At 38.6% G+C, this 22,813-nt stretch overlaps 1 protein-coding gene across 3 annotated transcripts in view; it reads right to left on the bottom strand.

Annotated features, from left to right (window-relative positions):
* Positions 1 to 22,813, bottom strand: part of LOC118216754 (doublecortin domain-containing protein 2-like) — a 44,819-nt gene that overhangs the window by 19,584 nt on the left and 2,422 nt on the right. For 2 of the 3 annotated variants that reach the window (XM_035398322.1, XM_035398246.1), the window contains exons 3-8: positions 18,286 to 18,362; positions 16,235 to 16,285; positions 15,058 to 15,192; positions 12,629 to 12,778; positions 12,054 to 12,108; positions 11,104 to 11,287 (exon numbers count right to left, since the gene is read on the bottom strand). In XM_035398322.1, coding sequence (XP_035254213.1) covers positions 11,104 to 11,287; positions 12,054 to 12,108; positions 12,629 to 12,778; positions 15,058 to 15,192; positions 16,235 to 16,285; positions 18,286 to 18,362 — 652 coding nt within the window. The remainder of the gene's footprint in view (positions 1 to 11,103; positions 11,288 to 12,053; positions 12,109 to 12,628; positions 12,779 to 15,057; positions 15,193 to 16,234; positions 16,286 to 18,285; positions 18,363 to 22,813) is intronic. The other variant, XM_035398410.1, reaches the window with a different exon arrangement.

Below are 22,813 nucleotides of genomic sequence, written 5' to 3'. Positions count from 1 at the left end.
CACAGCATTAGGAAGCTATTACACTGATGGATGGGGGAAAGATATTTCAAAATTAATTTCTACTGTCCTCTCAATCTAATAAATATATCTAATACTTTGGTTATATTGACTGCAAGAACAATATGTTATCTGCAGGTCTGTTCTTTTTGTTGTGTTGCTCACAGCTTTTCACAATGAATGTTAAATTTTGTCAAGATTTTGTGATGTGAAATTTACAGTGCCATTACTGTCAAAAACTAGTTATTTACAAATAATTGGGCAAGTAACTGGTCTTATAACCTCAAGGTCACAGGTTCGATCCCTAGGTAGGACACTGCTGTTGTACCCTTGAGCAAGGTACCTGCATTGTCTCACTATATATCCAGATGTATAATTGGATACAATGTAAATAAAGTGTAGACACTGGTTAACCCCTCAGCGCACATGCCAAATATGGCCAATCTTTGCCCATTTAGGGGGTACCCTATTTAAAACTTTGTAACTCCAGATGTGAGCATCACAGAGACTTGGAAAATGGCTTAAATGAAGTAAGCTATTTGTACCATTTACAATACTAACTTAGATTATTTCTTCCTAAATTATGACTATAAACTAAAGTGCCACAATTGTCTTGGCAAAAAATCTAAAATCAATTTGTTCTTTTTTTAGTTTTCAATGAAATACTGAGAGATTGGACATTTACAGCAGGTTAAATTATACATGGCATGGATCAGAAACCCCTTGACCACAGTGTGAAATATCCTCATTATAAAATACCACTAACCTCTTTTAAAGACAAAGAGTCAATTTCAAAAATACGTATATAAACAAAATTTGTTCAGCAGTAACACTTACATTTGGACGATGAAATCTTATCTGTGTTCAGTAGATAGAGACAGAATGAATGCTGTGGCTCCCAAGTTCTAACTTAGCCCAGAAAACAGTATATCAGCTAGGTCTATCAGCAAACATATGCCTTAGCCATGCTCAGAATTTCTCAAGAATAATAGTATTTTCCAAGAAACGGCAAAAGTCATTGATAAAAATTCGCCAGCTGCACTACGACTGAATGCGTAGTGCAGCTATAAATTAGACAAACGCTGGGATATAAAACGCTATTCCAAAAGTAAAAGTATCCATATTATACATTGTTATAAAGCTTATCCTGTCACCTATTCGATCGATTAACTGTTGATCAAGCCAAATTGTACTACAAAGGACGGCAACACCGAAAGCAATGTGTGGTATTATGCACAGCTATTTTGGAAGGTACCCAGGTGTCACAAATGATTGTATATTTCATAAACGGATTGTCCAAGACAATATATGACCACTCCGTCTGGAAAGGGACATCTCTACGCGTAAAACCAATAAGGTTGTACATTTATTCCATATTTAGTCACAGATATTGACAGTAGAATGACATGGTATCATTTTTAAAAAATGCATCTAGTTTATTTCAGTGTTTTTCACAGCTGTACCGGCATACCTTCGGCTATTGTTGGCTTTATCTTGTTGCCACGACGGAATACAAATTTTTAGTAGTAAAAAATGTTTTCATGTATGCCCAGATTGACACTGTCATCCAGTGTGTCACGCGTGAGGGGTGTAGTTACAGATGAGACTGCAGGGAGGGGGTGCTTGGTAAATGCACAACCAGCGCGACAATGGTGGCGCTGCGAAACTCCGTATTCGGCATAGTTGTACTGAATTGTCTACTAATAAAGCTAGAACACAGAGTTTGTGTTTTAAACTCATAATTTGGTTGCAGGAGCACAGAATGTATGAATTGAGCAATCTAGACACGCCGGCGTGCCGACCACTAGGGGCTTTGCGCTAAGAGGTTAAGTCACTCTACCTGTAATGTAATAACGTTAAGTTTAAACTAAGATGTAATTTCAATGCTTAGTAAGTTCAAAGTGATAAAACCAATTAATTGAAAACAACTTCAAAGGTCCTGTATTTTAGTGGCATTTAGTGCTAGGTTTGTGATAGGTAAGCTAAACTATAGACCTAGTTTGTGATTACATATAAAAAGCTTATCGTCCGGACAGTTCCTGTCTGGCCCTTGATTCTTGAACTGTGACTAAATTTAAGATCCAACTCTGACTCAAACATATACAGTGTACTGGATGATTTACAGATGTCATTTTTGTTTGTTCACTTTTCCGGAGGAGGAATGTGAGGCAGGAGATGGGAACGGAGCTTGTGGCATTCCTGGTTATTTAACCAATCAGGGCATTGAGCATGAGAGCTTAACCAATCAACTCAAAGCACGCCTACCCAAAATGACCTGTTCAGCTCGAAGAGTAAAAAACATTTTGATTTTTGGAAAATACAATGTATTTTTTCCCTCAAAAACCTTATCCTTATGCTTGGTAGACCAGGTAGAATACAATTAATTTTCTCCTGTTTTAAATCTGTTAAAATGAAAGAATCTGCTTTTGGCCAAAATTTACGGCCGTTGAAACTGAAATTGTGCCTTCACAAAATTAACTGAAAGATTTTACAAAAGCAATTTAATTTTCATAATTCTGCTGATTGAATCAGCAGATATAAAGTGCTACGGCATTGAGACTGCACTCAGCCTTGTGTGCCGAGCTTCCTTTGTGCTCCACACTGATGCTGAATTGTGAGACTAAGCATAGTGCTTAGCCTAATTGTGGAAAATTACAATGGTGGCCATTGAGTACATCATCTTTCTTGAAGGGATTAATCTGTTTCTTTTGACAAATATAAATTTCTCATGGGAGAGTAAGTCAAAAACAAGAACAAAAAAAAATATTTCAGTAATATCTCCTGCCTTAGGGAAGAGTATTGTTTATGAACATAAAAAAGCATGATTATCAGACCATAGTCCTTCTCTGAGTTCTTTTGTTGATTTGACCACGCATAGCCTTGGTAATCAAAAAGCCCATGTCAAATTGGATGGGCCTTTCAGAGTCTGCATGCAGTGATTAGCCTGGATGGTAATGATGGAGCTCTGAAGCTCTCTGACCTATAAACCCACAGTCTGTGTTGTTGTAGTGCTGATGCCCCAAAGACTGGCATGCTCGTGGTATGATTCGGACACTGACAAATAGGCTGGGTTAGGGACAGGTCAAGCTTTTCTGACGCCAAGATAAATCGAAATTTTTTTTAAATGTTTCTACTGATATACAAAAGCCAATACAAGCCTTTCCTTTTTATTTGATTTGATTTTAATGATCAGCCAAGATATCTTTACACTTGAAAAAACAATAAAGATTTTTAATAAGCAGATTTTGGTTGAAGGCTATTTGCATGCCTGTTAATAAAGAATTTGGTCTTCTATGAGACAGTTGAATCTACTGCATAAACTGTTTTAATTTTTACTGAGCCAACTCTTCAGGACCTTGGACAGATCCACCATATAACCAATTTTTCTTGATTCAATCAGCCAAAGCCTCTAGACATACATTACATGTATAAGTAGTCATGTTATTGTGCAGTTATTGCCATAAAATATGGTTATATTGACTGATCTCTGAAGCCTTATTAAAAATAACCTGACATTCGTGAAATACATAGATCAACTTGAAAGCATGACCTTTTTGTAAAAAGGGGGTTATTCGTACAAGAATCGTCTTTGTTATATACTAGGGTTGGGCAATGTGAAAAAAAGTCTTCCCATCGGCTTACGTCACCTCTGCAATGGTCGAACACCAATGCATTTGTCCTCTGAAGGGGGGGGGGGGGGGGGGTGTGTGTGGTTGGGGGGCATGGGGGCCTATTTTTTAATTAATTAATTTAATTCTAGAAATAAATTTGTCATTTCTAATCCCACCCAAAATTGGAAAGTCAAATTCACAAACTATTCTCAAGCATGGTCATACACGGCCCCTGCTGCCAGCTGGGGAGAGTGTAGACAGATTGTGTGTTTCCTCAGAAACACGCCCCTGTCAGTCAGCTGCTTCCTTTAACCCGCAGCCTTAGGCCACGCAGGCGCTGAGTGGAGCGCTGTGTTCGCTGTGTGATACATTGAGTGGGACTGCTGGGAACCAAAAAAAAAAATTAATTATGTATTCAAAATAAATCTGCCTTTTTCTTATACGCAGACATCCATAGTCTTTCTTTGCTGATCTACCTTTATTGAGGCAATATGCCTACTCTTCTTCAATTAAAAATAAACCACCTTGAGATCTTTCCGGCTGTGCTTTTCGGTGTCTAGTCCAAAAGCGCACTGGTACACGGTATGGAGATTAGATAGCGGTGTCTCAGAATCAGCAGTGACAGTATTGCTTGTTCCTGCACTTCCGCTCACACGTAGTTCAACTTGAGCATTCTGGACAAGCAGACCAAACTAGAGACCGCCAGACCCACAGAGTGGTTTATGCTATAAATTTATGCTGGTTGCATCTAAAAAATAAAGGGCCTTAAATCGGCAAAACCGGCAAAATCATCCATCAGTACCCAATGTATTTGTCTGATCACCCAACCTTATTATGTGCAACACTTCTGTCATTCAGTAAGATAAACGCCAAGACAGCCTTTTAAAACATGTTACTACAATTAAAATGAAATATGTCAACACCCTGATGCACTACTGAAGAATTCACATAAGCAACTTCACAATATGAATTTTTATATCTGAAAACGTAACTGTTCATTTCCAAGCTCTCGTGATTTCACACATTCAAGTAACATCATGATCACGCAGATTTTAGCATGAACAGAAGCACCTCATTCAACAAGGCAACACAGTTGAATATGGAAATTAGACTCACATGCAAAGAATGGAGAACCCCTGCATTACTCTTATATTGGTGTTCCAGCACCAATATAAGATAATAATGAGGGAATCCATTCTTCACCCTCTTAACTTTAGCTTAGACAGCACATTATCTAAGTGACTTCAACTCCTCTCCAAATTCTTCCTAGACCTCAAGCTCTCTGAAAATGCACAAAAGAGGCTGGCCATTTTTGACATGGAGAGGGATCTGCAAAGCCAGGCTGAGAGATGTAGCTCTTTAATGGGCTATTTTAACATTGTTATAGTACGACAGAGAGATTACTTAAAGGAGAATACAGTTCATAAAATCCCAATTTCATAGCTTCAGTATTCTTGGTGTGGTTCTGATTTTTTCAGGAGACCAAAACCAAACTATCATTTTCAGGAGTGCTCTCTCCATTACAGCTCTTCATTTTCAGACTGCATTTTGAAAACTGTTTCCAAAACAGCTTTCCATACTTTCTATCTTAATATAGGCCATACCTTTTTCATCATTTATGCACAAAGGATTAACACGTAATGCTCTGTGCATATGTATCCTCTGATAAAGCTTCCTTTCATAAAGCACTCATACACTTCCCGTAAGACCTGAAGATCTTTGGCAGAGTATTCAACTTAATATATGCTTGTAATGCAGCTGTTAACAGTGGTTCTACAAGAGAGATAAATTAAAATGCTAACATTTTGAGCCCTGATGTTTTGCTAACGTACTAAAATGCTGATTATTGGACACTAGCTCAACAGTAAAACGGGCAGAATATTAAAATCTGTTATGTGTAATAATTGCCGGTGAGGCTATTAAGAAATCAATCTATGAGTATGTCTTACGATGTGCGGACATACAGCATTATTTTTCAGATGCAGCACGTCACATGTTTTAGTGTTGGCAGTAAAATGTTTTAAGGAGAAAGAAATTGCAGTTTTCATTTTTATTTACAGAGGATTTATCCTTCACTGTGTCAGAATCTGCATTACAGCCTCATCCTATAATGAGCTGTCATTCCAGAAACTTCATATCAAAACATTAGTAATACTTTGTAGAAAAGACAGATCATGAGCATACATGAAAATGACAACATAATTATTTTGTATTGTTCCATGAACTAAGTTTGCATGCCAAACAGCTCATAGCATCCCCAGCTGACTATAAATGCTAATTTTCTAGAAAATAATATAAGTACTCCTTCAGTTTTACTGCCCGCACAAGAATGAGACAAGTCTGTCATACTTATTCAGAAATCGGTGATTATCAGCAGATTTGAAAAGCCATTCCAGGATAACTGCAAATGATGATCCTTAATGTTTCCAGTAATCCAAACTTTTTGTGTGATTATCAGCTCCATAAAGACCTTGGACATTCCATGAGATTGCATGAATAACAACAACCAATCATGCCTAACATGTAGAATTAATAACTAAAAGCAAAGTTCCCCCATTCTCTTTTTGGCAGCTATATACTGTATTATTTAGCAATTATTATTATTTTTTAGCATTGCTGCAGGGATTTGCATCCATTCAGCCAGAAGAGCGTTATTGAGGATGGGCACTGATTAGACGACAAGGCCTAGCTAGCAGTTGGCTCTCCAACTTATCCTAAAGGTGTTGGATAGGGTTGAGGACAGGGCTCTGTTCTTCCACACCGTTCTTGACAAAACCATTTCTATATGGACCTCACAGTGTGCCCGGGGGCATTGTCATGCTGAAACAGAAAAGGGCTTTCACCAAAGTGTTGGGGAAGCACACAATCATCTAGAATGTGATTGTATGCTGTGGCATACAAGATTTGCTGGATTTGCCTTCACTGGAACTAAGGGGCCTAGCCCAAACCATGAAAAACAGACGGAGACCAAGGGTTGTCCAGATATTTTTGGTCATATAGTGGATGTGGCCTATGAAACAACAAATGGTTTCCATTGTCAACAGCTCTTACTCAATATTGTGTCTTCAGTAAGTCCTGCTCATTGGAAAAAAGGTGATTACACTTAACTCAGATGAAGCCTACTGGCGTCATAAAACACTCCCTTTAATCTCCGTTGAATAACTCTTATTTCTGAACTTAGGATTTTCTTTTTTTATGCAGTAAAGACTGGCATCTCTCAAATATGTCAAATTTACCGACAATCAAACCAGATTTGCATATGAAAACCATGACTACATTTCACAACATTTTGGCTGTTCTGTCACCAATAGTACTAGCTAATGAAAACACATATAAAGCACAGAGCATGCAGTGCTGCAGTTCCAATGCTTCAGAAACACATTTCAGAAATAAACATTATTAGGAGAACTACCACTTCATGCCATACTTAAATCTAATGACAAAGAAGATTTTTCGAGAGATGAAAGTGAAAGGCACTGGGGATTAATAGCTCCAAATTCATACAATAAATATAAATGTTCAAACACCTTGCGTTAGCACCTTCAATGACCTACAGCTTGTTTCTGCTATCAGATCAAATCAGAGTCATACAAATATAATAGTGTTTACAGGATAACAAGGATATTCCAAACCCTTTCAGTGACCAGATATTTTCCAATGACCAACATAGTCTAAAATGTTCAATACCTGTGGTCAACAAATAAATAAATAAATGAAAATTAAAAAAACAAGTTGAATAACGACATAGATATAAAAATCTTTGCTAAATCACCACAGTGGATGATGCTAATTAATTACAGAATGCACGCAGAGGGGCAGGATGTTTGATGGGAGAGCACGGGGCCTGGATGTACCTCATCACCTAGGGAAATTAGTATCTCCCCCATCAGCCATCTGGGTGCCCTATTCTGCATACTGATGAGCACTATTATGTGAGCAGCTACTGTTGCCTTTTCTCACACTGCAAAAGATGTACACATACATATCTGAATGACTTTGTGCAACAAAAAAAAAGAAAATTAAATAAGTATTTTCAAGAAGGCAAGAAGGAATCTACAATCTCCTTTAAATGTCCACTTTCAACAAAGGCTGAAGTGTAGCAGGATATGGAGGATGATGTAATGCCTTTAGTCTGCACTGGGCACCACTATCCTGGAGCGCAAGTGCCATCTTGTGGCTTGACGGAGAAACGTTACATAAGCTCCCAGACATTACATCATGCCGTTATTAAATGAACATTGAACATGCACAGCTTAGCAAAGGCAAGACCTGCCCCCCCACCAGTAATGAAGCTACTGCTGCTGGTTTGCATCCACTGACATCTGTTGTCTGGTCAAGCTTTTGTTTTACTAGCCTGTGAATCAATACTAAAATACAGTAACTGTGTTTCTGATTCATACCACAATTATATAGGTCAAAGTTACGCGCTGTGGGATAGGGTTCATTTGGGAACATGGTGATGGCCAATGTACACTGCAAGTTGCAGATTATCGCGAGTTAAACCGCCCAAGCCATCTGCCCAGGACTGCTCACCCCAAGAGAGCACCAGTGTTCGCACCACCTGGACTGGCCCTGGGCACAGTGTTTCATCCTGACTACAAACAAACTCCCTCGGGGTCATTACAGCCCAGAGCTGTTCACTGCCAATTACTTTCCCACTTAGCATAAGTCCAATTATTCTGTGAGATATTGGCTGTCACCAGCAGAAATAACAAAAAAGTCACATTTTACACTTATGCAAGCATATGCCACCTCAGGCAAAAATAAAACTGGAGGCTTCAAAACATCACATTAAGGTATGGATGCTATGGAGCATCTATATGATGTAGAGAGGCAGTTTAATAATTATTCTTATTTGTCATATTAGATATACTTTTTTATATATATGCATAAGGTATGCATAAGAAAGGACATGTACATAGATGCAACAGTCTGGTTACAAATTCCATTTTCTGCAGGTGGAATTGACATTGTGTATATGCATGCTGCCCCCTTGAGGTACGTTACACACAATGCACCCTTACTTTCCCCAGTCCAAATAGAATCCAAGCAATGTGTCAAGCAGACTACTGATGGAATTCCCCAGCAGGGGACTTCTATTGTTCTGCCCATATTGTTAAGATAAATATAATTACAGATGTGGACAAATAAAAAAATGACAGGTACACCTGGAAGATGGTATAGCAAGCAGCAATATCTAAATACACTTTGAATAACAATCATTTTTATTTTGCTTTTAATTATGATCATGGTATGTTTGTAAATGGTATAACTGTTCAGTTAGTGGAATATCACCAAAGGTGTGAGGCATCTATTATTATTATTATGATTATTATTATTACTGCTCACTGGAACTGGTTTGAGACATGAGGAACTGTGGACTCGGCAAACTAACTGGCTTCATCGTGGCTATTAATACTTGGCCACTCGCAGTTATAATTTCATAAATACTAGAACAAAAAATGGTCATACAGAAAGGCCTCATAGACACAACTGCCTTGGAAACTAAGGATGATTGGTACGTAATATTTTCAAAATGAAAATATGTTTGCTGAAGTATTCTTGGCCATTATTTGTCCCATACAAATAATTTCCATATTAATAATATAATAATAACTAATCTGTGAAAACATTGATCAGGGCTTTAAGCAGGCCAAATTTATTTATTTATTTAGGCCAGAAGCACAAGACACATTATGAATACAGCTTATTGTGAAACCTAAGAGCAGCATCAAAGAATTTGTTTATGTTCAAATCAATTTTGTGATAACGAAGTGAATAGTGGGTTGAAAATTGAGGAGCAAATAGATTTTTTTAAAAAGAAAAGCTGAAATAATGTATGCTGCATTCTGAAAACACTGGTATATTGATTGCAAAAATCAAATACATTTCAAATTTAAGGGGCAGTTCATCCAAAAATGTAATTAAGTATGTTTCCACAAACATAGAATACTATCTATCAATAGTTTCACTGGGATTTGACGCGTTTAGATATCTGCTGCAGCTCACACTGATACAACGCACGTGAGCGGGTCCCTAGCTATAGTGGCCTCAAAGTGGCAAAAATTAACATTAACAAAACTCAACATCTCTTTCCAAATATAATGCCAGGGTTACTCACAAACATCCACATAGCTTAATTAGCCCACAGTGTCACTGAAAACTACTTCTACTAAGTACGCCAACAGTGTATATCAGTGTAAAGTTTAAACCAAAGCATGCCAGTATTCTGGGGTGCAGTGATAACATTGTTAAAACATTGTGCAGTTAGAGAAGGAGCGCTGCACAGATGAAGATAGTAGCCAAAAAGGTGTTCTTGGAAAGAGGAGGAAATGCAAATATATCAAAAAAGGAGGTTCAGTTTTCCAGTCAAAAATATGAAAACAAAGTGGTAATCTAAGGCACTCATAATGACGAAGTTAAAAGCCTTTATTTAAACACGGGAAGAAGAATTTAAAAACGTGCTGGACCTACACTTTACAGCCATCATCAGGGTTCCAAAAGCATGAGGAGCACAATGTTATATATTCACTAGTAGTAGTGAATCACTACCCTCATGTGTCGTTCAAAAATTAGCTGATGGAACAATTAAATGAAGATTTGTGTGGCCAGTCAGAAAAATAAGTTTTGTTAAACAGATATTCATAATCGGTCACACGTGTATGACACATTCACAAAAAACAGGAAAAGTCAGTATCTATATTGATCCCCTGTAAATTAGTGGCTTTTAGTTGGTGAGTTCGTAATACTTTGTGTTGTATCAAGCGTTTAAGTCTGTCCCTGCACATCACAACTTCAATAGCCATTACTTTGAACAAATCAGAATTGCTGAATACAGGAGGTTCACTGAAATTTGTATTCCATCATAGCAAAAACAATAAACTAAAACAACAAGCTAAAATAACATTTACAAAAGAAAGATAAAAAGCCTTAAATAGAACACTGCATAAATAAGTAAGGATTGGCAGGTTTGGTATCTACACAAAAGAGGTCCCAAAAAGTGTCATTCAGTTTTTTATGCCAAATTTCAGGAAATGTATAAAGGCCTAACAATAGTATAATCAGATAAGGACACTTGGCTAACTCAAGGTTTTCTTCACTATCCTATACTACTAATGGCTTTAAGGGGAATTTTCTGCCACCACATACTACCACTATGTGATCAAACAGACCGTTTGAGCAACGTTCGACCTGCAGGAATTCCATTTAAAAATAAGTTTGCCATTGTGCACCCTGAGAAAGCAAATCATATTCAGTCCTTGGTCAGCAGCTCCTTATGAAATGTGCTGTATGTGTCTTGCAAAATGTGAAAGGAGATGCATTTATTGGAATGTTTTGAAGTTTCAATATTTGAAATTAGTATATGGCATTGCAAAACAATAACAGCTTCCTGAGGGTTTTGTGGCAGTGCAAGTAGATGTAAGTACTGGCTTTTAGCCAGACAATGATCTAAAGGGAAACACTAGGGAGCCAACGGTGCTGGTAGTTTTCTTACCATTACTCTGCCCTCCCAGGCTCATGGTCATGCCACTCTTCTTTTGCCTCAGCTTCAGGAGCCTGGCCTGGGACAATTCGCTGACGATGGTGGCCAGGTGCTCCTTTTGCTGGGTGAGAGGAGAGGTCTTGGTTTCTTCCGCTTCACCGTTGCTCACTATGGACTTACTCTGGTCCCGACCCACCTGCCAAAGTTAGCAAAGGAAATAGGATAAAAAATTCCACACTGCTATTATCTAACCTCTCCACCTTCTATTCTGGCTCCTGATCTTACCCTCCAAGAGAATTTAATTGTGACCGACCTAAGCTTGATCATGCACCAAATTATAGTGGTATTGTAAAATGGTAAAATATATACATGTAAATACCATTAAATAAACAATGACTGTCTGTACTTTTGTCTCATATCAACAAGGTATATCAAGTATCAATGAGGTGTTTTTTTAATGACATTTTGAATAGTTTTCAGACAGTTCTAGCCCAGTTTGTCAGCTGTTAAAGTCCTATTTATGTGTGGTCATGATGATTCATTTCTTCTTCAAATTGGGAACTTGTACCTAGGAATGTTTATTTTATTTTTACCCACACATATTTATGGGAGGAGATATATACTTTTCAGTTCACTGAGCCTTGTTTCACTTATTAGGGATGGCTAGCACCTATAGTAAAATGTTTTTGTCTTTTTAATACTATGATTCTTCAGATTTCAACAGGCAAAATTTGTCAAAATGAACAAAATATGTCCGCCAGGCAGGGGGTAACTTTATGCAAATCACCCCATAACTGAGTATTTTGTTTAACTCTAGTGGATTGGAGACCCAGTTGACAATAATTGAAAATCATTAGTAAGGCATATAGAGGCCTGACACTTGCACACATATGAAGACACTGACATGGAAAAATAGCAAGCTAGCACAACACTGTTTTGTCTTAAATTAAGCATGCACTTACATTTCCATTTTGTTTTCTGAATCTGTAAATTGGAGGTAGTGATGCAGCTTTAGATCTGAAAATTTAGATGTTATATAATTAAAATCACACACAATCTATTTTACAACATATTCAAATGGAATAAGCTTGTATCCTCTTATTTTTAATTTTTTTTTAACTATGACTAAGAAACTGAATATTCTGAAGAAAGCTGCTTCTGTTGCAATGCTGTTGCCTTAGTTCTTCCACAAAATATGTACTTAACTTTAAATAACGGCAGTAAAGCTACAATGCAAGTGCTGCAACTGGATGAAATTGAATGCTCACTGAATACGAAAAATAATACATTGTTCATTGATTCACAAAGCCATAACATATGATAGTATATACTGTTCAAATATAACCTTGCCCCCCTTCACAAAGGGATGCAGTAAGCATTCAAAGCAGTATTTGTACAATAAAACATAGGACAGGTTGGAACTTACTTAAATGAAACCCTAAATACAAACATTACAAGGTTAAACTACTGATAATGAACAGTGAAACTACTGGCCTACTTCATCAAGGCATGATACAAAACTTCATATGAATCTTACCCGACAAATCTTCGCATTCCAATAGGTTTGTTGAAAATCAGCTCACTATAGGGGAGCTTTTTAAACTTTTCACGCCCAACAGCTACATAGAATTGTCCATTTTCCAGGTCCTTCCCCTCACTGATGATTGTACCATCCAAAGTGTACAGGCTGTGAAAGACATATTTAAATTGTTTTAAATCCAAGCCCAGACTTAAAAAAATAAAAAAAAAATAAAAAAGATTAAGCCTTTTTGACCACATTTGATTCAAACAGGAATAGAAACAAACACTTACATGAGCAGGCTTCCAAAACACTGGTAACAATTAAATGAACTGTGACCTGGTACTGGAACTGGAATCCTGAGATTGCTCAGCTCTGACATTTAGTGCTCTTGCAATCAAACAATGAGTGCAAACAACAAACTGTGTTCTATCTTTATTAGTAGATGATAGACAACTATGTCAAACACAGAGTTTCTAAGTGTCAGCATTGACACATAGGTCATCCATTTATCGAGAAATCCCTCCCTCCAGTCTCAACTGCAACTAAACATGACACATTGGACAATACCATCTATTCATAAAAATATTCTTTCGCCACCAAACATTTGTATTCTGTCCTAGCGAATAGATAAAGCCAAAAATAGCCTGAAGGTATGCCAATACAGTGGTGAAAAACACTGCTCACTGAATAGCGAAATAAACAAAAGGAATTCTGGTGTAATTACACCACATCTTTCTACGTCCAATATCTGCATCAAAATATGGAATAAATATACAATCTTACCATTGATTATACACATAAAGATGTCCTTTTCAAGATTCAGTGGTCATTCATTATCTTGAACAATTCCTTTGAGAAATATACACACAAATATAAAGTGGGGGTAGGCATTTACTTCAACTAAACACAAAACCCCACTTGCTTTTTACGAGTAGAGGACCGTTTAATCTTTCCAACAGTGAATGCCATGTTTCACATGAAGTTTATGAGAATGATTGCGAGCCTTGCACAACGGCATGAATGGTTGCTTCAGCACAGCATTGGACAGTTATCTGTAACCTTATGCAGTAATACACAAGCACTCGTTGAGGCGTAATCATTTTTTTCTTTTTGAAGATTTTACAAATTTTGCCAACTCATCACATGGCTAAAGCAAAATCTTGCTGACATGGATTTGGGGACTGGGTCAGAAGAGCAGAAGGAAGGAGGGTGACACATACGAAGATGTATGTATTACTGTTTGTAATATTTCAATTATTTACATTGTGTCATATTTTTGACATTGTTATATTTGCAATATGTGCAATGGACGTAAGAGACAACTGTTAGCCTTAGCAAATAATGCTCTGCATATTTTTAACTGGAGCTAAATAACTGTTAGTATAGAGGCATTGTTAGCCTAGCCTGGGCAGTGCTAGCGTAGTGGCTCATACTGGCCTGCTTTGTTAGAATTCAAACAACTCACAATTAAACTGAGTGTCTTTCAAGAGGTTTGCCCTATTGCATTCATGGGTGGCTCAGTCACGTGTTGATGCACCGGTTTATCGTGACGCTAGAACACTGGCTTTTATTGTTATCTCCATGAGTGTGTTTCTTTCGGGATGGAAAATACTTATTCAAATTTACGGTGACCTGATATGTTCTAGATGAACGTAAAATAGTAACATTTTTTAAATGTCATCCCATCCCCATGCAACAAAATATTATATACTGTAGAGTACAGACAAACATACAAGGGTGAATGATTGCATACTGTATTTAGGTATTCATATGCTTTATATTGGACAAAAAGCATTTTATTCATTTTTGGAGAGGTTCTGGAGAGGTATTTGGACTCCTAGATATCTTAGACCATTATACCAATTAAATATAGTAATCCCCACTTAGAAATGATGCATAAGTGAAAACAGTTGATCTGTAGTGAATATATATGATTATGTTATGATTTATAGCAATGCATAATTTATACATTTTCGGATAGATTTGGAGACACCAGGGTATACTGCTTACTTTTTGCTTCATTGATCTTTACTAGTTCCACATAACACCCTAAACTTCAACACACTTGTGGTCATGGAGTTTCTGAACCAGGACATGAGTAGTGTTACCTGTTATATGTGTGTGTGTCAGTGTGTGTGCGTGTGTGATCTCTCAGTATTTCATTTCGAACTAAAGAATAATAACTTTATTTTTGCATTTTAGCCTAGATTTAGGTAGAAATAAATGAATCTAAGTATTTAGCATTGTAAATGGTACAGGTGTCTTGACAAGTCTATGCGATGCTCATATCTAGAGTTATAAAGCCTTAAATAGAATACTGCCTAATAAGGCCAGATTTGGCATTCGCGCAAAAGGGTTAAGGACTGTGTAACGTGGTCTCTTTATAGCTACTTTAGCCCATGTAGAGCTTGTCAAGGATGGAATTTGAGTACATTTCAGCTTACCTGCGTACCCCTCCCAGTACCCTCAGTCCCATTTTCTCTGTAATCATTTCCAGCACCCGCGCATGCTGAACCAGAATCCGCTGCGGTATCAGAAGCCTTATAGCTGGGTTCAGCACATCCCCATTGGCAAGGATGCTGCAACAATGTGACACATAAACAATGTGAGGTGTGGACACTGACAGACATATCTATAAGTGAAATCTTTAAGTGAACTCAAACTCATACTAATGCTGTTGTCATTCAGTAATATCGACTCACAAGCTTGCATACCAGTGAAGCTGACTGAAGGATAGGTTCACAAAGGTAGAATATCTATGCAGTCAGCAACGTAACATTTGGTCAAATATTTATTTGTTCTTGATTTGGCTCTGCACTCCATAATTTAAAAAAAAATTATAGCACTATACATTGTCCCAATATTTCAGGGCATCGTAATGTTTGGGACAAATAGCTTCACAGGTGTTTCTGATTAGTCAGGTGTGTTCAATAGCTTCTTTAGTGCAGGTATAAGAGAGCTTCCAGTATCTAGTCTTGTCTGTTATTACTGTTTGTCAAAGAGAGGACAAGAGTTGTGCCAATGCAAGTCAAGAAAGCCATTATGAGACTGAGAAATAAAAAAAGAAAAAACAAAAGCATAAGCCAAACCTTAGGCTTACCAAAATTAACCGTTTGGAACATCATTAAGAAGAAAGCACTGGTGAGCTCAGTAATCACAAAGGTCCTGGAGGGCAAGGAAGTCCTCAACAGCTCATGACCGAAGAATTCTCACCAAAATGAACAGCCCTCAAACACCTGTCCGACAGATCAGGAACAATCTCCAGAAGGCAGGAGTGGATGTGTCAGTGACTACTGTCTGCAGAAGAATTCACAAACTTTCTGGACAGATTGAGACTCACGGTGAAGCTACACTGTACGCAGCGCCGCGACACCGCCTCCATTCATTTTGAATGAGAGGTGGCGGTGGCTCCTTGCAAAGCATGTTGGGATTGCAGGTGGCGCAGCGAGAGGCGGCGAGGCCGTGGGGGAGATGGCCAAAGTTCAACTTTGACCCCCCACACCGCGTCGCGGTAACCAATCAGATTTGATCTAATGATCCGTCAAGTAAATTGTCCCCATTTTTTCTTATTTTAGTTTCACATTCTATCGTTTCACATTCAAAAAAGAAAGGAAAACTCACTGCAATTGCCGTGTCAGGTTACCCGTCTCTATATGATCCTGCGCTGCCCTCCTATAGAGACACCAACAAGAGGAACGCAGTGTGGAGGAAAGTTGCCGAAATTGTCGGTTTCTCTGGTATGTCGATAGCCATTATCGTGTAAATTTCACAGAAGATGCAATGCTGCTGACGAGCTCGTGGCTGGTGTCTAGTTTATCGTAATAATTCAAATACAAAATCCAATCTTACATTTTCATATTTTTAAAATTTTTCTTCAACGGCATAACGATAACATGAAACAGGACATTAAACCCGGTCAACATTTAATGAACACAACTGTCTGTCAAAAATAGGTGACACGCCCACAAACAGCCGATTGTGGGGATGCGGCGTGGCGTCGTCGCGTACAGTGTGGCTTTACCGTCACTTGTATCAGACTGATGGCAAGAGAAAAGTGTAGAGGCTAAAAGAAACTGCCCACGATCCAAAGCATTCCCCCCCCCCCCCCCCCCCCCATCCATCATCTATGGTGGGGGGGTGTTATGGTTTGTGCATGATACATGGCTGCCATAGGTACTGGCTCTTCATTGATGATGGAACTGCTGAAAGCAGCAGCATAATTCATTCTTAAATGTGCAGAAGCATCTCATCTGCTCAGGTTCAAGCAAATGCTTCTAAACTGTGCTTCATGCTACAGCAAGACAATGATCCAAACATACTGCTAAAGCAACAGGAGTCTTTCAAAGTCAAAAACTGGAACATTTTTAACGGGCATTTCACCTGATCAGAATCCTACTGAACATGCAATTTATATGCTGAATAGGAAACTTGCCCCTAAAAAAAGCAGGCTGAAGATGGCTGCAGTGCAGGCCTGGCAGTGCATCACCAGAGATACTCAGCACCTTGTGTTGTTTGTGGGTCACAGACTTCAAGCAGTCATTGCAAACAAAGTATATGCAACAACGACTAAACATTACAACTTAATAGGTGCCTACTGATTCAGTATTTAATTTAATAAGTAAATTGTTCAACTCTTTATGTAATTGTTTGCTAGAACCTAATTACTACCTTGTTAAAACTCTGGGGATGCAATTGTGTTTGCAACAAAAACCAGCATAGACAGAAGTAGCCAGGACCAAGTTTGAAAACTATTGGCATACAAAATACTGTGTTCAGTGTCAAACTGGGACAGTCATAGATGTGGGTATATCTGGTAAGGGGACCAGTGAAGTTTTCTGATGCGCTCTGAAAAGTCTACTCAGGCAATACATGTGGTGAAGTGACACAATGTGTTGGAGTCCCTGGTGACAATTTTCCTGCACTAACCGATGACTCAAATCGCTTAATTTAAGGTTCAGCTGCTTTTGTAAACTTCTAAGAAGGACTAGGAATCCGACAGCATCCTTCTGCTTTATAAGCAAATATGCACATGCCATTTCATATTTAGCTGTTCTGAAATAGCTCCATCGTTAAAACACACATATCTTGGATGTAATTCAAATTTCCATTTTGAAGCATAAGCCTTGTGCTGGCTAATTACATTGCCATAGATGTACTGTGTTAACTATGAGACAGTTTCTGTGTTATTTATAATTAAAAACCAAGATGTGGTAAGCATACATATAGTATGCATATTATTTTAACAGCTCTCTTGAAAGTAGTCTGGAAAGTAGTCTTAAAGTAGGGCGGCAGTGTCGTGCAGTGGGTAAGGAACTGGGCTATTAACCGAAAGGTCGTAGGTTCGATTCCTGGGTTGGACACCGCCATTGTACCCTTGAGCAAGGTACTTAACCTGAAATGCTTCAGTATACATCCAGCTGTATAAATGGATTGAATGTAAAAGTTGTGTAAGTCGCTCTGGATAAGAGCATCTGTTAAATGCCTGTAATGTAGTCTATTTGGATTGCGAAGTTTATGTTTTCTGGGGGGGGGGGTCTGAATATTTAAATACTTATTATTTACAGGCATTAATTACTGGATTATGACTTTATTCGGTCATGCACATGCATACTCACAAGCAATACCAATACTGCTGCAGGTGACAGGAGGAGGGGCTTACGAACTAAACTTACAAAATTGTGCAGGGCTCTCTGATGGGCTTCAGGAATCTTGCAGAGACAATAATCCGACTTTGGGGCACTGGTTTCACCTAGAAACAAAGACTGTTCTGGTTTAAACAGTTCAAATGGTAATGTAATACATAAATAAAATAAAACATTGGAACATATGATAGAAACACATTTCTTCCCTTTGTTTTAATGAAGCACTCTAAACCTTTTCCCCGTTGTTCTTTAGCAAAAGTGCTAAACCAGCTTTGTTTCATTTAGAATTTTTTTTAAATCAATGGACAGTGGGAGTCATTTCTGTTTAATGCTCACCTTTTGCATCAGTGACAATGATAATGTGATTAAACGCGATCGAGATTCAAACAGCATGTGCCACAATACATGCTATTCTGTGCTTTTCATCTTTTTTGTGAGCCCGCGCAGTTCTTTTTTTGTATTTTGAATTTTCCGCTTTCACAGTGAAGTTACTTCCTGCACAGTACATGATAACTCCCAGCCATCTCCCAGGGGACTTTCAGGTCTGAAAACTATCTCCTGTGGCCTGCTGTCCTTTTTCTCTCCAGCTGGAGGTAAAAGCAGCAGGTCAGTCAGCAGCAAGCCAGAGCAGGGGCTGCCCCAGTTGCACCTAGACTCCAGGGGTTAATTGGCACCATCTATGGTTTTGTCCTCTGGCAGGGCAGACTATTCCCTAGCAACGGTGATCCACACTCACGCAAACAGGCACACACAGAGCCCAGGGGTCAGAGAATGTACTGTGCATGTTTTTTGAGGAGCGAGCCTTGAAGGGCCTCTCTAATCGAAATAATCAGACCGAGCAAGAGGGTGCCAAGGGGGAAAGTGCGGCCCTCATAAATAGGCCTCGTTAAATATCGCCCAGTAGTGATTGCATTCGTGCCAATTACCTGGGAAACCTTTGCTTTGCTCCCGCAAATAAAATGTGCCATGATAAAGGGGAAAGGTGCCTTGCAGTTCATATGTTTGGTTAGGCAAGTTAATAAAAACTAACTCCTGGGGCCACTGGGAGGCACATCCCGTTAATACTTAGAAAGGTAGCTTTTTTAAATTTCCTATTGGCGTCAGGCTTGTCCAGCATTACAGCATCAATTTCTGTAGCGACCTCATTTCATAAAGATGACTATTTTCCTGAAATAAAGGACACAACTGAATCAATTTTAACATTTGTATTTGGAAATTATAGCGGCTTTGTTATATAGGCTAAGGGAGAAATATATCAAGGCTTATTACTGGCACACTGACAAACTCGATGCATTGTGCAAAATAAGACAAAACACCAAAAAAAGGTAGTTAAAGAAATACAAAGTGATATACACTACTTGGCCAAAAGTATGTGCATAACTGACATCCCACATCTCATCCAAAATGGGTATTAATAAGGACTTGGTCCACCGTATGCTGCTATAACAACCTCCATTCTTCTTGGAAGGCTTTAGACTGTACTAGATGTTGCAGGAATTTGCTTCCATTTACCCAGAAGAGCATTAGTGAAGGCGGGCACGGATTGGGCGATTAGGCCTAGCCTGCACATGGTTTTCCAATTGATCCCAAACGTGTTGGATGGAGTTGAGGTCAGGGCTCTGTGCAGGCCAGTCAAGCTCTTCCACACTGTTCTTGACAAAACCGTGCTGTATGCCCGTGAGCATTGTCATAGTGAAACAGGAAAGGGCCTTCCCCAAAGTGTTGAGGAAGCACAGAATCATCTAGAATGTGATTGTATGTTGAAGCATTAAGATTTGCCTTCACTGAAACTAAGGGGCCTAGTGCAAACTATGAAAAACAGCCCCAGACCAAGGGGTGTCCAGATACTTTTGGTACATACAGTGCATGTTTTTTAAAAGTCTATTCAGTTTACTAGAATTACTTATTTTAACACTCCCTTTAATGTCCATTGAATAACACCCTTTTTTCTAAACATAGGATTGTTTTCTTTTCTGTTATGCAGTGGAGACTCTCAAACATGTTGAATCGACCGACAATAAAAGCATATTTGTGTTCGAAGACCGTGGCAGCATTTTGCTAAATTTCAAGTGTTTTTCCACCAATATTATTAGCTGTTGAAAACACACACTGAGCACAAAGCACACAGCACTGCAGTTGTCATACTTAAGAAACATGCCTCAGAAATAAACATCATCAGTAGAACTACCACTTCATTCAAATAAAAAAGAAAATGGTTCAGAAGGGGAAAGTGAAAGTACACTCTCTGGGGATGAGGATGTTTATTTCCATGAAGGACGACATGCAATGCAGGACAAAGTGAAACTGAAAATGACACATTCATGCTATTCTAATATGGTGGGTGCTGTTGTTACTATTTGTGCAATGGAATGCAAAGGATACTATGTATATATTCTACTATATTTAGTATTATAACTATAGGAATATAACCATTGTTTTACAGGCATTACAAAACCTAGTTATTCTCAAACTGTGTTTGATACATTGGGATTCATGTCACTTTTATTTGTCACCTGCTTCAATAGCTTGTAACCTAATTATTCAGTTCCTGGCATTAAATAAATAAATAATTTTATTTATATGGATAGTCATTCGTAAAGGTATTTATTTGTGTTTTATCATATAGTTATGTATAATGTTAATATTTTATTATTTATTATTGGTTAATGTAGTCATTGGTTCCTGGCCTAAGCTTGACCATTCCTGTTTGGGGCAAGTTTTGTGCACAAAATGAGAGGTTGCATGAGGGGTTATGTATAGGATAAACCTGGTTAAACTGTAAAAAAAATAAATAAATAAACAGGGTAGTGAAAATGTCAAAACCACCAGAGAGTTCAATGAGGTTTAAGCCCAAATATTTAGGAAAAGCCATTGAAGGCTTTTTGTTGGAGTAATTTTAATTTTAAAGCCTAAACGCCTGATGGCGTCACCGCTGAGCAGCAGCCCTGCAGGGCAACACACATTTGCCCTTCGTGTCACCAAGGAAGTCCGCTTGTTGAGCTGCACATAAAGTGCTGTCCTCTAACTTGCGTCTGTGGAAGGCCAACTTGCAAACTACAGTGTAACAAGAAGCAGAGGTTGACATGTTTTGGGGACACAGCACACAGAAAAAATACAATTGGCCATACCAGACTGGGGAATCTGGTTCATTGTCTTGGTTCTTTTCCACCCAGCCAAATTTTATTTGTTTGTAGGCACGGAAAAATCTGCCTGCACCCGCTTCCACCATCTATACTTCTGCTTTAAGGGAGGCACAGCAAAGAGGAAAAAGCCAATGTGAATGTACCAAAAGGATATTTTTACCATCACTCAAGAGCTAATGGTAACAACAGCAAGAGAGCTGGGCAAGGGCACCATGGTATGCACTTGAATTAAAACAGGCTTTCAAGGGCACTGATTATGCCCAGGGAATTAATAATTCACAGTCAAAGAGACCATCAACAAATTGATCCTTCCCAGACGACAAGAGAGACGGCGAAACATTACACCTCGCCTAACTGATTACGGACTCAAACGACCAAGTGAAGGGTAAATGTCGCACCTTCCTGTGAAATAGAAAACACACCTTTCTAACATCAAGGCCCCGCCTAAAAAACAGGCACCCTATTGTGAGTGAGCTCACACGCAACTGCGAGTGATGAAGATGGGATGCCTGACAATAAACAAAACAAACCGCAGTTTCTTTTAAAAATTATCTTTCACTGGTGTGTTACAAGGATGGTGGCAAGAAATATGAATGGCCCTGCAAAAACATCTAGCCCCTATTTGTCCACTTATGTTAGGACTCCCATTCCAAGGCTGTTCAAACCCACCGCCCCAGACCCTCCCCTCCAACATCAAATTACATAAAAAAGCTAAACTGCAGGTTTTGAGATGACTCTTTGAACCAAAGTGTACTTTTCTATCATTTTGGTTAACCGATGAGCAAACATAAACATCCACTCTAACATAGCTTCATATTTTAAGAGGGTTAAACTTGATGACTTATTATTATATTTTATTATTTTTACATATCTTGCTGAACCACCAGATACAAAAACTGTACTTCTCTAGCCTATATGTGTTTTGTTTTCACAAGGAACCTCATTACTGTTTTGGTCTGTGTGGAAGGAGAAAAGTAAATGGCCACAGAGACAACACAAATGCTTTATAAATGTCTACATGGTATGATCATGAATTGCCATGCATCTTGTCTGTGCAGAAAGGCAAACATAGCAGTTTCTGAGCAGAAACTGAGACTACGTTGTGTATTACACATAAAATATACACAGAGTAGGTGTAACTCTCCCTTAATTAACTCCTGAGGTTAATCTCTGCAAGCACAAACATGCAGATTTGCTCATCGCTTAGGTTACCAGGGTACAACTATCTGCAAAATACAACAAGAGGCTGCAAACTCTGGACAAGCACTGCAGATTACAGGAACGGTTGCTAACGAAGGAACTCCCTCAAACAGCAGGGCAACCCCTTATCATGTATTTGTTCTGCTTCCTTAAGTGCAAATAATCCCTTGCATGTTCCGTTTATCTGTTCAAGGCTCCATGGAATCAATTCCCAC

Source organism: Anguilla anguilla, chromosome 1 (assembly GCF_013347855.1).
Source record: "Anguilla anguilla isolate fAngAng1 chromosome 1, fAngAng1.pri, whole genome shotgun sequence".
NCBI lineage: Eukaryota > Metazoa > Chordata > Actinopteri > Anguilliformes > Anguillidae > Anguilla > Anguilla anguilla.
The sequence above is the reverse complement of the archived record's forward strand: the minus strand, read 5'-3'. Positions and strand labels throughout refer to the sequence as shown.